Source organism: Nerophis lumbriciformis, linkage group LG18 (assembly GCF_033978685.3).
Source record: "Nerophis lumbriciformis linkage group LG18, RoL_Nlum_v2.1, whole genome shotgun sequence".
NCBI lineage: Eukaryota > Metazoa > Chordata > Actinopteri > Syngnathiformes > Syngnathidae > Nerophis > Nerophis lumbriciformis.
In genome coordinates, this window is record NC_084565.2 from 29,745,356 (window position 1) to 29,758,980 (window position 13,625).

Consider the following 13,625-nt stretch of genomic DNA (forward strand, 5'->3'; position numbering starts at 1 on the left):
TACATTGTAGATTGTCACTGAAGGCATCACAACTATGAATGAACACATGTGGAGTTATGTACTGAACAAAAAAAGGTGAAATAACTGATAACATGTTTTATATTCTAGTTTCTTCAAAATAGCCACCCTTTGCTCTGATTACTGATTTGCACACTCTTAGCATTCGCCCGATGTCCCATGTGTTCCTTTGGTTTTTATATGTGTCAAAATGTGCGTGATATGTTAACAAGCGAGCGCTATCTGGAATGTTGTGACGTGATGACGTCACGACGCGTGCGCGGCTCCGGCAGCTGTACGTGCGCGCTTCCGTTTTGACAGAGGTATGTCGCAAGTGTTCGCTTCTTCGCGTCATGTAAAAAATTATGTTGTGAAGTCATAATACTGTTAACATTGTTGAGACGTCCTGTGTACATTTAGGCCGAGGTCGAGTTCGCTACATTGTACTTTTGGTCGACAGTCTGCTGCTAATTGTTAGCTAACGTTGCTACAAACACAGTTACGGGCTTCCTCTTCCTGTTTCGAGCGCGTACATCACACCGCACTAATTCACACGTGATTGTCAATATAAATGCAATTTTGCGAATACTTTTAGTTTTATAGCCTTATCTAAAGCATACAGGGTCGGCAGAAATTAAAATGATAACTTTACAAAGTAGAACTTCTAATTGGAAGTTCGACCACAATTGGTAACATTATAGCCGTTTGTGTTTCTTATAGTGTTCGATCACATTCGATTTAATTGAAAAATGTAAACATCACATGACTGCACTACTGGTTGTAAAAGCTCATGAGGATTATTTTTGACAGTATTTAAAATAGTTCCTTATTGTCTGTTATAGTGTTACCAATATTTTGGTACCGGTACCCAAATGATATAGATACTTTTCTAAATAAAGGGTACCACAAAAAATTGTATTAGCTTTATTTTAACAAAAAATATTACGGTGCATTAAACATATGTTTTTTTTTGCAAGTTTGTCCTTAAATAAAATAGAGAGCATACAAGACAACTTGTCTTTTATTAGTCAGTAAGCAAACAAAGGCTCCCAATTTAGTCTGCTGACATATGCAGTAACACATTGTGTCATTTATCATTCTATTATTTTATCAAAATTATTAAGGACAAGTGGTAGAAAATGAATTATTAATCTACTGTTAATTTACTGTTAATATCTGCTTATTTTCTCTTTTAACATGTTCTATCTACACTTGTGTTAAAATGTAATAATCACTTATTCTTCTGTTGTTTGATACTTTACATTAGTTTCGGATGATACCACAAATTTGGGTATCAATCCGATACCAAGTTGTTACAGGATCATACATTGGTCATATTCAAAGTCCTCATGTTTCCAGGGACATATTTCCTAAGTTTAAGATATACATTAAAAAAAAAAACGAAAGAAGATGTTGTGATGCCAAAAAATATTGACGTAATCCTTGTAGTATCGACTAGATACGCTACTGTACTTGGTATCATTACAGCGGATGTTAGGTGTAGATCCACCAATGGCGTTTGTTTACATTTTGACGCCAGTGAGCTACGGTGTGTAGTGAAGCAGGTTTAGCTATTCCTCGTCCTGCAGGGATGTTACTTGTAAGAAACTTACTTCATTTGTCGACATGGGGGCGAGGATTAGTGATTAAGAAGTAGCTAAAACACTGCCGACTGAGGCGGACCGGTACTTTTCAGAGGCGGTATAGTACTGAATATAATTCATTAGTATCGCGGGACTATACTAATACCGGTATACCGTACAACCCTAGTCTGTTATTACATACAATGGTTTGATCACAATGAAGTCAATAATACTTAAACAAATTTAAAAACTACTATCTACTACTCATTTAGATCCTTTGGTCGTTGCCCTCAAAGTCCTTCTGTGTACAGGGAATTTTTTCCAGAATATTCTAACATGAAAATACAAACCTAGACTTCTTGAAGCACTTATTTCTTGTGTTGTGTTAGAGATTAGCTTGTCTGATCCTGGTTTGTTCTTACTGTCTTTTTTAATTAAAGGATGTGAAAATTTTATCGTCTGATATGTCAGTTATCTGATTTTTTTATTTTCTAATATCGAAATTGGCATTGGCCCCAAAAACTCCATATTGGCCCTAGTCCATACTGCTCATTGACTGTAATTGTATGTGCCTTATAGCATACTGTGTAGTATAAACATACAGTACAGGCCAAACGTTTGGACACACCTTCTCATTCAATGGGTTTTCTTTATTTTCATGACTATTTACATTGTAGATTGTCACTGAAGGCATCAAAACTAGGAATGAACACGTGGAGTTATGTACTTAACAAAAAAGGTAATAACTGAAAACATGTTTTATATTCTAGTTTCTTCAAAATAGCCACCCTTTGCTCCGATTACTGTTTTGCACACTCTTGGCATTCTCTCGGTGAGCTTCAAGAGGTAGTCACCTGAAAGGGTTTTCACTTCACAGGTGTCATAGTTTTGATGCCTTCAGTGACAATCTACAATGTGTCAATGAGTCAATGAGTTACATTTTTTTCATCATCTGTAAGTGGACCCTTGGCAGATAATTTTCAAGTTTTTGTTACCGTAACTGGAAAGTTAGTTAGTGTGTGGCAAAATTTATATTTTAATTATCTCTTGTTTTGACCACAATTTAAGTCTAAATGTTTGTGTGGTGTTCATTTTTCGCAGCTGTCTGGGGCCTGGGTTTGTCTAAAAATAACGGACATGTTTGTGGCCTTGATACATTTTTGTAGCCTTGACTCCATGCTGTAAGTCTGCGAAAAAGACTGTTGTGTTGTATTCTGTACTGGCCCATGCTTCACTTCTTACCTGACACATCCCTTAATCACCCAACTCCTCTCCCTCCTCTCCCATGGCACAAGGAGCTGAACGTTTTTTGTCTGTCTTTCTCTCTTGCCCGCCTCTCTATTCTGTCTGCAGCGCAACTCTAGTGCTCTGTTTGTTTTGGGATCCTAAAGGGACACGCGGTAGCAAATGGATGGATAAATGAAATACTTACGTGACACTTACTTTTTTTGGACCATACTTTATTAAATAGGACAAATTCAAAAACAATTTGGTGTCAGAAGTTGGATTCCTAAATGACCTACGGCTCAGAGACGGACGGTGACTGGTCCTCCAGATTTACAAACACAGATCTGCCTTTTTTCCAATTCTTTCTGGATAGGAGGACCGCCCGAAAGCCGGACACCGACTGGTCACCACGGGATTCGAAGACGAATATAAGGTGTGTCTTTAGCCTTTTTATGGAGGTTATATTTGTCTCTCTATTACGTAAGCTTTTTTTTTTTTTTACACTAAATTTATGTAACTGATTTTTTTGCGTTTGATTTTTGTAAACTGAATTTCTTTACATCAAATTATGCTGACAATTGCTTAGAAAATTCAGTATAAAAAAATTCAGTGCTGAAAAATGTCAGTGTCAAAAAATTAGCTGCTTCAAAAAGCAAGACTCAGAAGCAATCGATCCTGTCTCAGAACCAGCCACTGAGGTGTTAAGTTTAGAAGTCATGTGACACGGGTCTTGCAAAACAGCATAACGAATGCAGTTAACTGGGCTACCTGGGCATAATACAACATAATTAACATTTAAATGCGGCCTGCTGAATATTTTCAAACTACCGGTATATATATACAGGTAAAAGCCAGTAAATTAGAATATTTTGAAAAACTTGATTTATTTCAGTAATTGCATTCAAAAGGTGTAACTTGTACATTATATTTATTCATTGCACACAGACTGATGCATTCAAATGTTTATTTCATTTAATTTTGATGATTTGAAGTGGCAACAAATGAAAATCCAAAATTCCGTGTGTCACAAAATTAGAATATTACTTAAGGCTAATACAAAAAAGGGATTTTTAGAAATGTTGGCCAACTGAAAAGTATGAAAATGAAAAATATGAGCATGTACAATACTCAATACTTGGTTGGAGCTCCTTTTGCCTCAATTACTGCGTTAATGCGGCGTGGCATGGAGTCGATGAGTTTCTGGCACTGCTCAGGTGTTATGAGAGCCCAGGTTGCTCTGATAGTGGCCTTCAACTCTTCTGCGTTTTTGGGTCTGGCATTCTGCATCTTCCTTTTCACAATACCCCACAGATTTTCTATGGGGCTAAGGTCAGGGGAGTTGGCGGGCCAATTTAGAACAGAAATACCATGGTCCGTAAACCAGGCACGGGTAGATTTTGCGCTGTGTGCAGGCGCCAAGTCCTGTTGGAACTTGAAATCTCCATCTCCATAGAGCAGGTCAGCAGCAGGAAGCATGAAGTGCTCTAAAATTTGCTGGTAGACGGCTGCGTTGACCCTGGATCTCAGGAAACAGAGTGGACCGACACCAGCAGATGACATGGCACCCCAAACCATCACTGATGGAAACTTTACACTAGACTTCAGGCAACGTGGATCCTGTGCCTCTCCTGTCTTCCTCCAGACTCTGGGACCTCGATTTCCAAAGGAAATGCAAAATTTGCATGGTTGGGTGATGGTTTGGGGTGCCATGTCATCTGCTGGTGTCGGTCCACTCTGTTTCCTGAGATCTAGGGTCAACGCAGCCGTCTACCAGCAAGTTTTAGAGCACTTCATGCTTCCTGCTGCTGACCTGCTCTATGGAGATGGAGATTTCAAGTTCCAACAGGACTTGGCGCCTGCACACAGCGCAAAATCTACCCGTGCCTGGTTTACGGACCATGGTATTTCTGTTCTAAATTGGCCCGCCAACTCCCCTGACCTTAGCCCCATAGAAAATCTGTGGGGTATTGTGAAAAGGAAGATGCAGAATGCCAGACCCAAAAACGCAGAAGAGTTGAAGGCCACTATCAGAGCAACCTGGACTCTCATAACACCTGAGCAGTGCCAGAAACTCATCGACTCCATGCCACGCCGCATTAACGCAGTAATTGAGGCAAAAGGAGCTCCAACCAAGTATTGAGTATTGTACATGCTCATATTTTTCATTTTCATACTTTTCAGTTGGCCAACATTTCTAAAAATCCCTTTTTTGTATTAGCCTTAAGTAATATTCTAATTTTGTGACACACGGAATTTTGGATTTTCATTTTTTGCCACTTCAAATCATCAAAATTAAATGAAATAAACATTTGAATGCATCAGTCTGTGTGCAATGAATAAATATAATGTACAAGTTACACCTTTTGAATGCAATTACTGAAATAAATCAAGTTTTTCAAAATATTCTAATTTACTGGCTTTTACCTGTATATATCCATCCATCCATTTTCTACCGCTTATTCCCTTTGGGGTCGCGGGGGGCGCTGGAGCCTATCTCAGCTACAATCGGGCGGAAGGCGGTGTACACCCTGGACAAGTCGCCATATATATATATATATATATATATATATACATATATATATATATATATATATATATGTGTGTGTGTGTGTGCATATATATATGTATATGTGTGTGTGTGTGTATATATATATATATGTGTGTGTGTTTTAATATATATATGTTTGTGTATATATATGTATATGTGTGTGTATATGCAATGAGGTGGTGACTTGTCCAGGGTGTACTCTGCCTTCCGCCCGAGTGCAGCTGGGCTAGGCTCCAGCCCCCCGCAACCCCGTAAGGGTTAAGCGGTAGAAAATGGATGGATAGATATATGTGTACGTATGTATGTATGTACAGTATGCATGTGCTTCTGTTGTGACAAAGGAAATAAAGAGAAGTACATTGTATATATCTACAATCCTCATTGTTGTTTCTGCACACAGATGATGCAATAAAGGCATTCAGCGACGCAAGTTCAACTTCTTCACTTAGAACCTACAGGACAGTGCAAGAACATTTCAACACATATGAAATGGCCCTTGTAGGTGATGACGTGAACCAGAGGTCTATCCTTGATATCAAAAATGCAACAGTGGAAAAGCTTATGAAATTTAAGTCTTCGTGCGGTGAGTTTTCAAACTGTTTGCGGTGAGTTTTCAAACTGTTTGATTGTTTAATATGTTTACAGCTATTAATTGCAAAATGTCTTGTGCCTTCTTTACCTGAAGGTCGGCAGGTGGACAGTGGTACATTTTGGGACGTGGTGGTCGTAACCGCCATGGATGAGAGACAGAAAGATGCCTACGAAGATCAGATCAAAAAAAAAGTTGACCGCAGAGTACTCCCGCTTGGAATTCCCTACAAAGTCTTCTCAGATCCCCCTGGATGTAAAATAGGTGAGTGTGGCAACCTGCTCAATTAATATTGTCCTTACTCAAATGCTTGTTTGCTAGTTCAGGCAGTTATTATATACACAATAACTTACATGTAAGTATATATATAATGTAGTAACAGGCACATTTATAATAACATTTAATATTAAGTACTTTATCATTTTAAGTATATGCAGCGCATTAATTTCAAAAACACATCACAACGTTCGCTTTTTTTTCAACTATCCCTTATAACTGCTCACTGCAGACTTTATGAGAGCCAACAAATATAATAAAACATCACCTACTGTACAATGTCTGCTGTTGTTAAGATGCCGACTGCTAGGATGTTCATATATATCCCATTTAGATGGGATATATACTCAAAATCCTCGCGAAGAAAAGCGGGGTGGAACCAAGCATTCAGTTACTTGTTTGTCTTTGGCCCTTGGCACACTGCAGGTACAAAATTAAACAGAAAGGACCGCAAAAACTGGAAAAACAGCAAGTGTATAACAGCAATATGCATTAACAACAAGTGTATACAAATACAATTACACTTCCCTTAAATTGACAAATAGGAAAACCGGTTGTCATGTTTATGTTGAAGCAGTGGGTGGTGTTGTCGGCAGCTGTGGAAAGTAAAACTCAGTTACTCATAAAATAATCAGTCAAGTAAATAAGTTATTTTTTGAAGAAGTAATCAGTAATCAGATTACTTTTTCAAAGTAACTGGCAACACTGGACATTATAAGATTTCCTTCTTCCTGCACACAATGTTTCTTTTCGTAATTTTCTTTTATTATTACTATTGTTATTTTTACAAATGACGATATTATATTGGAAATGTCATATTTTTTTCAATGGTGTAAAAGAATGCATTTGGTTTGTTGTTTCGAAAAAAAAACCTAAAAACAAATTCCATGACCAATGTCTCTTTTGTTTTCAAGGTAATGGAGGCTCCACGCTGCACGCTCTGAAGAACCTTAGAGATATCTATGGCAAAGCTCTTTGCAAGATGAAAGTCCTCATGATCCATGCAGGTCAGTACAACTAGTATCAATACAGTGAAACCCTTTTATGTCAACAACCCATGTAGGTCGACTAACTCATCATGTTCTTATTACTAAAGCGTGTCTGCTTAAGTCAATGTAGAGTAGGAGACAAACATGTAGACATTAAATTTGAGACCCTACAGGATCAATTCTTTGAAAAAACTGTCAGTTTACGCCGACACGTGTTGTAATGTTTTCAACTTCCGAGCAGCATGAAATGACAACAGCAACACACTCATTAAAACACGAATGCAGTGATTTCTTGTTTAGTTCAAACTAAACTTCAAAATAAAAGCATTGCAGCGTTAACCTTGATTCTACCACAGTAACTAACAAAATGCACTCATTAAAAGTATATATATTTTTATTTTTAGCCACCAGAAGGCGTATTGTAATTGTTGTCAAGACTTACAGTGAAATGACTTCAGCAGCTCGGTTAGATAAGAGTTGCGCTATAAAGACGATATACGATATCAATGATATAAATTTGGCCAACGATAGGGTTTTTAATACTGTTATATTCTAATAATGCAGGTTAATGACACATTCTAGCTGTGTCTGCAGATTTGTCAGCAACAAGCGAACAAACAAGTCCTCAACGCAATGTAGAATTGTAGCTCGTGGCTAACTTTCGTCCACGGTGCAAGGCCACTTCTTAATCAGCAACCCTTGCCTCCATGGCGGCAAATAAACTACGTTTCTTACAATTACCATCCCTGGTGGACAAATAGTAGCTTAACATGCTACATTACACACCATAGGACGATAAGCTAGACTCTAGAATGTAAACAAAGGTGGGTGGATCAATACAAATATCAACCGTAACAATAACAAGTACAATATCATTATTTGTTCAATACTACCGTGGTTAGATCGATATTTTTTATTATCAAAGAAATAAGTCCCTGGGCACAGGAGGACTTTTAAGGGCAAAAACCAAATGATTTAAATCAGAACCATTAGTAGGAAATCATTTGGATATTTAATTGATATTGTTACACCACCATCCTGTGTTTTTGTTTATTACTGTGATCTAAATTGTATTAATTAATTTTTTCATTCAATAACATTGAAAATCTTAAGTAACAGTAAGAGCATTGATGGGCCCATACTGCCCCTGTAACTACTTAGGATTGCATCGATACTCAAATTTGTAGTATTTTCCAAAACTAGTGTAAAGTGTTCAAACAACAAAATAATAAGAGTTTATTACATCTGAACAGAAATTTAGAACCATGTTACAACATCAAGCAACGTATGACAGTAAATTAACAGTAGATTCATAAAAGTTTTGACAAAATAATGCAACCACAAATGACGCAATTTGTTACCGCATATGTCAGCAGCTAAATTAGGAGCTTTTGTAACCCATTTTGAAATTATATTGTTATCATTTACATACCAAATAATATATCTTGATATATACCGTTATCGCAGGAGTCTGCAATATTTTTTACAATATAGATTTTAGGCTATATCGCTCATAGACAAGAGTATATCATATATGGAAACGGAAAAATTGAAATCTGCACAAATGGAGGAAAATGACAGCAACTATCTGATGGAGGTTGAAAAATCCTTTATTATCTATCACCTGTTATTAGGGGTGTAACGGTACACAAAAAGTTCGGTTCGGTACGTACCTCGGTTTAGAGGTCACGGTTCGGTTCATTTTCAGTACAGTAAGAAAACAACAAGATATACATTTTTTGGTTATTTATTTACCAAATTTGTAAACAATGGCTTTATCCTTTTAACATTGGGAACATTATAATAATTATGCCCACGTTAATCAACATTAAACTGCCTCAAGTTGTTGCTCAGATTAAATACAATCACAAAACTTTTCTTGTACATATAAAGAGTGCAACATTAAACAGTTTCAAGTCAACTCATCATGCTTAATTTATTACAGCATTTGGGAAGCCTGTAGTTGATTTTTATTATGTAAATGTTATATTTTTATCAACATGTGATAACAGGGACCCTGTCATTCAAAACTAGGCTGCTCCATTACTAATGATTATTGTAACTATAGCTGAAAAAATAGTACAATAGCAATAGGAGAGACTATTCATCCCTGAACACCATGGAGTTCATGTAGGCTTTATGATGCAGTTACATTATTATATCAACTATCAGAGACAGAAACTCTTCATTTAACATAATGTCCTTTTTTGCTGCTTCAACACAGCTCAATCAACACAGAAAAAGGTAAAGTGAAATAACAGACAGACAGGGCTTTGCTGTCCGTAACACACACACACACGCACACACACACACACACACACACACACACACACCGCAAAATGAGCTAACATTACGCTAAAAGCGAATTAGCCTTCACCTCAAGCCAGGACTGCGAGCGAGCTGAAGCTGCCGTTTATGTTTGTAGAACGTCAACGGGTTCATAGTGATGTTACTAGTAGTTGACTGGGAGGTGTATATTATAATTTGGGGAGAGTGCGCTGCCTGATGCTTACCTGATAAATGCTAAGAACTGACTACATGCGCTCTGAATACGGACTGCTGATTGGCTGTTACCACTCTGAATACGCACTGCTGATTGGCTGTTACCGCTCTCTTTGTAACCAATCAGATGGTTGTGTGGGTGGGACAATGCTGGGTGCTGTGTAGAGTACTGACAGACAGGCAGAAGGAAGCGAAGCAGCTTGTTAAGACTTTAGCTTAGGCGGCTATTTTATATGTTCGTGTGGAAACTCGTTCGGTACACCTCCGAACCGAAACAGTTCAATACAAATACACGTACCGTTACACCCCTACCTGTTATGTTTGTGTCCAAAGTCACAAGAAAATGTGCAATCAGTGGGAGTCATGGCAGCCAATCTGAACTAAACAGGTTTTACTGTACATTAAATACGAAGAGTAACACAGAAGTGCAAAAACACTTCCACTCTGGCTCTGTACGTTTCAATATACTGTGTAATTAATTAACGTGGACCCCGACTTAAACAAGTTGAAAAACTTTTTCGGGTGTTACCATTTAGTGGTCAATTGTACGGAATATGTTCTGTACTGTGCAATCTACTAATAAAAGTTCCAATCAATCAATCAAAAGTGTAACACCCAGTATGAAATTATTAGACACCAGTTTTCAAAGATGACTTGCAACCGAACAATATATATGTTCATGAAAACCCTAACATTTCCCTCCAGGAGGGTTGAGTCAGCGCCTGCCCAGTGCCAGCGCCTTCGGGAAGATCTTCACCACCTTGCCACTGGGTGACCCACTCTACCAAATGCTGGAGCTCAAACTGGTCATCTATGTGGATTTCCCCTCTCACATGAAGCCCGGCGTGCTGGTGACTTGCGCCGACGACATTGAGCTCTATAGTATTGCAAATGACGAAAGGCTTGTGTTCGACAAACCCGGCTTCACTGCTTTAGCCCACCCCTCGCCGCTGTATGTTGGCACTACCCACGGCGTGTTCGTCTTGGAGCCGCCTGAGGACTCGGCTTTTCGAGAAATGGAGACGAAAATCTGCTTGCGCTTTCTTCACAAACCGAGCATTGACAAGATGCGAGAAAGCAATGCTGTTTGTAAGAAGAAAAGCGATTGTTTTCCAATATGTGACCCAGAGTTTGTCTACACAGACAGCACCTATTACATGGACTTTGATACTTCTCAATGTCTCCTTAATGTGCTCAAAGAGCTAGGACCTTTAGAGTGTGAGATTGACGCATACAGCGATTTTCTCCAAGCGTTAGGCCAGCAAGCCACGATGGAACACACCTGCAACACAGCCAACGTCACCAAACAGGATAGTAGCCTGGTGGAAGTCCGCCAAAAGATTTTCCATCTTCTCAGAGGGACTCCGTTGAACGTGATTGTTCTCAACAATTCAAAGTTTTATCACATCGGAACCACGTCCGAGTACCTCTCTCATCTCACCGATGTTGATGGCCTGAGGAGTATGCTGAACCTCCAGTCGTGGAATTTGAGTGTGCTCTCTAATAAAAACATAAATGAGGATTCCTGTGTGTTAGCCAGCCTCCTCCTTTCCAGTTGCTCTGTGGGAGCCGGGTCCGTGGTGGAGTACTCCAGACTGGAAGAGGGGGTGTCTGTAGGCAAGGGCACACTGGTCAGCCGATGCTGGGTCAGTCCAGGCTTGTCAGTGCCCGACGGAGTCTCTATACATACACTGTGTGTGACCCAGCAGAACAGAAGCGGCTTTGTAACAGTCGCTTTTGGAGTCGACGACAACCTAAAGTCCGGCGTAGAAGCTGCTGCATCTATGGAAGGACTGACCCTGTGCGGGGTGACTCTGGACACCTGCACATCCAGCTGGGGGCTGGGAGACCAAGTCTTGAAGTTCTCCGGTGACACGTCCCGCTGTAGTTTGTGGAACGCCTGTTTGTTTCCAGTTTGCCCTGATGCACAGAGCTCGTTCTCTGTGTCTCTCAAGATGCTGCAGGCCGTCCTGGGCGGATCTGCTTTGGAGTTACAAGACAGGAAGTTGATATCACTGCAAGAGGCCCTACAGTGTCAGAATCTGCTGGAGATGCAGAACTTCACAGAGAGACTTGTGTATGACATTGCATAGAGAAGGCTTCCCGCTAAGGAATGAGGAGAGTGACGTTTTTTCTTCAGACTCAAATTAGGATTTTGGTAAGATTACATCTGTAACAACTGTTCTATGAATCTATTTTTTTTAAATCAACCTCTTATCTAGTTTGTTCAGTTCTTCAACTGTTAACGTGCAACACAGTTTTTCACTGCAGATGGAAGTTGGTCAACCCAAAAACAATCAAATGCAACTATTCTCCTCTACTATTTCAATATTCCAAGACTTTGTGACAAAAAAATAGATAATAAATTATGAGATGTTTTTTGTTGTTTTGCTCGTTAATGACTTTGTTCAGGAGAAAAAAAGAATGGATAGCCTGATTGTCCTGACAAAGAGAAACGCCTTGATGGTGGAATGGTTAAAATCGAATGACAAATGTGGGAGAAGTAGTCGAAAGAAAAAAGGATAATAACAGTGGTGTTTAAAAATGGAAATTCCTGGAAAACGTAGACATTTTTTAATCAGAAAACATTGGTTTTAATGTCCAGGCTGAGTGGAGTGTGTGGATGGTTTGAATCCGTTTAGAAATGTGGGAATCGTGGAAGTTTGAAAAATGGCCCTTTCATTTTCAATGGGGAAAATGTCCAGCAAAACCTGGAATTCTCGGTAATCTGGGATATTTGGAAACATGAACATGAAATGTTTGCCAGGGTGTCTTACTTTTGATCGAGCCGAACATTTTGATATTCAAACGGTTTTGGTCGGGTGAAAATATGCACAATATTTAACAGAAATCAGACCTAGATACAAAATATTAAGGATGTAAATCTTCCCACAACTCAAGATTCAATTTGATTCCAATTTTCATGGTGAAAATTAAATTCAGATACAATTCTCGATTCAAATGGTTCTCGATTCTAGTAAACCGGTTCTCGCAATCTATTAATTTTTATGTAAATTATAATAAAACCTTTTCAAAACTGGTTAGAGCTTACGAAAGCTCCTCTTTTCTCCTGACGTATATGCGTACTGAGTAAAAGCAAGGACGGCGTGGCGCAGTGGAAGAATGGCCGTGCGCGACCCGAGGGTCCCTGGTTCAATCCCCACCTAGTACCAACCTTGTCATGTCCGTTGTGTCCTGAGCAAGACACTTCACCCTTGCTCCTGATGGGTGCTGGTTAGCGCCTTGCATGGCAGCTCCCTCCATCAGTGTGTGAATGTGTGTGTGAATGGGTAAATGTGGAAGTAGTGTCAAAGCGCTTTGAGTACCTTGAAGGTAGAAAAGCGCTATACAAGTACAACCCATTTATCATTTTATTAAAACAACTTTAAAAAAAATAGTTTTATGAAAAATTTGGATCGAGTAAGAATCGTAATACATAAGAATCGTGATCCAGATATAAATCGTTTTTTTCCGGCACGCCGACAAAATATTTACAGTACATGTATGTATATATAAATCTACATGTTAGAGGTGCTCAAAAATATCGATTCTCATCCAAATCGTGATTCCAATTAATCCGATTCTGAATTGATTCATAATTTTCAAGAATCGATTTGGTATAAATCAAGAATTGTGTTTAATTGAGAATGAATTCTGAATCGAATTGTTACCCCAAGAGTCGGGATCGACTCTTGAGTTGTAAGATTCCCATTCCTAATATGTGTCTGTAAATGTCAATTATTTTCTCCTTTTTTGTCATTTTTATGTCAAAATATTTTGTTGTCTAAATTTTTTTTTTTTTAAACAAAGTAAGTGTAAAATCTTTGTGGAACTATGATAAATAAACTGTGTAATGCAAACATCAAACACTTTTTTAATTTTTTATATATATTAGAAAATCATGTGGATTTTTT

The 13,625-nt window shown here is 38.6% G+C and overlaps 1 protein-coding gene across 2 annotated transcripts; it reads left to right on the forward strand.

Moving 5' to 3' along the window:
• Nucleotides 1-240: 240 nt before the first annotated feature.
• On the forward strand, nucleotides 241-13,562 carry fpgt (fucose-1-phosphate guanylyltransferase). Of its 2 annotated transcripts, XM_061977983.1 has the most exons (6): nucleotides 241-320; nucleotides 3,181-3,240; nucleotides 5,756-5,938; nucleotides 6,041-6,208; nucleotides 7,135-7,227; nucleotides 10,417-13,562. In XM_061977983.1, the coding sequence occupies exons 3-6, from the start codon at nucleotides 5,845-5,847 to the stop codon at nucleotides 11,802-11,804; spliced, it is 1,743 nt and encodes a 580-aa protein (XP_061833967.1). In that variant the 5' UTR covers nucleotides 241-320; nucleotides 3,181-3,240; nucleotides 5,756-5,844; the 3' UTR covers nucleotides 11,805-13,562. The 2 variants fall into 2 exon arrangements, with proteins under 2 accessions (XP_061833967.1, XP_061833968.1); XM_061977984.1 differs by lacking the exon at nucleotides 241-320 and having other exon boundaries at nucleotides 1,208-3,240; nucleotides 5,756-5,960.
• The last annotated feature ends 63 nt before the right edge of the window (nucleotides 13,563-13,625 follow it).

What these genes read in the sequence shown, in the direction of transcription:
- fpgt (XM_061977983.1), top strand. Translation starts at nt 5,845, where the DNA reads ATGGCCCTTGTAGGTGATGACGTGAACCAGAGGTCTATCCTTGATATC. An exon ending in GAAATTTAAGTCTTCGTGCG is followed by an intron (nt 5,939 to 6,040) that starts GTGAGTTTTCAA and finishes CTTTACCTGAAG; the next exon opens with GTCGGCAGGTGGACAGTGGT. An exon ending in TCCCCCTGGATGTAAAATAG is followed by an intron (nt 6,209 to 7,134) that starts GTGAGTGTGGCA and finishes TTTGTTTTCAAG; the next exon opens with GTAATGGAGGCTCCACGCTG.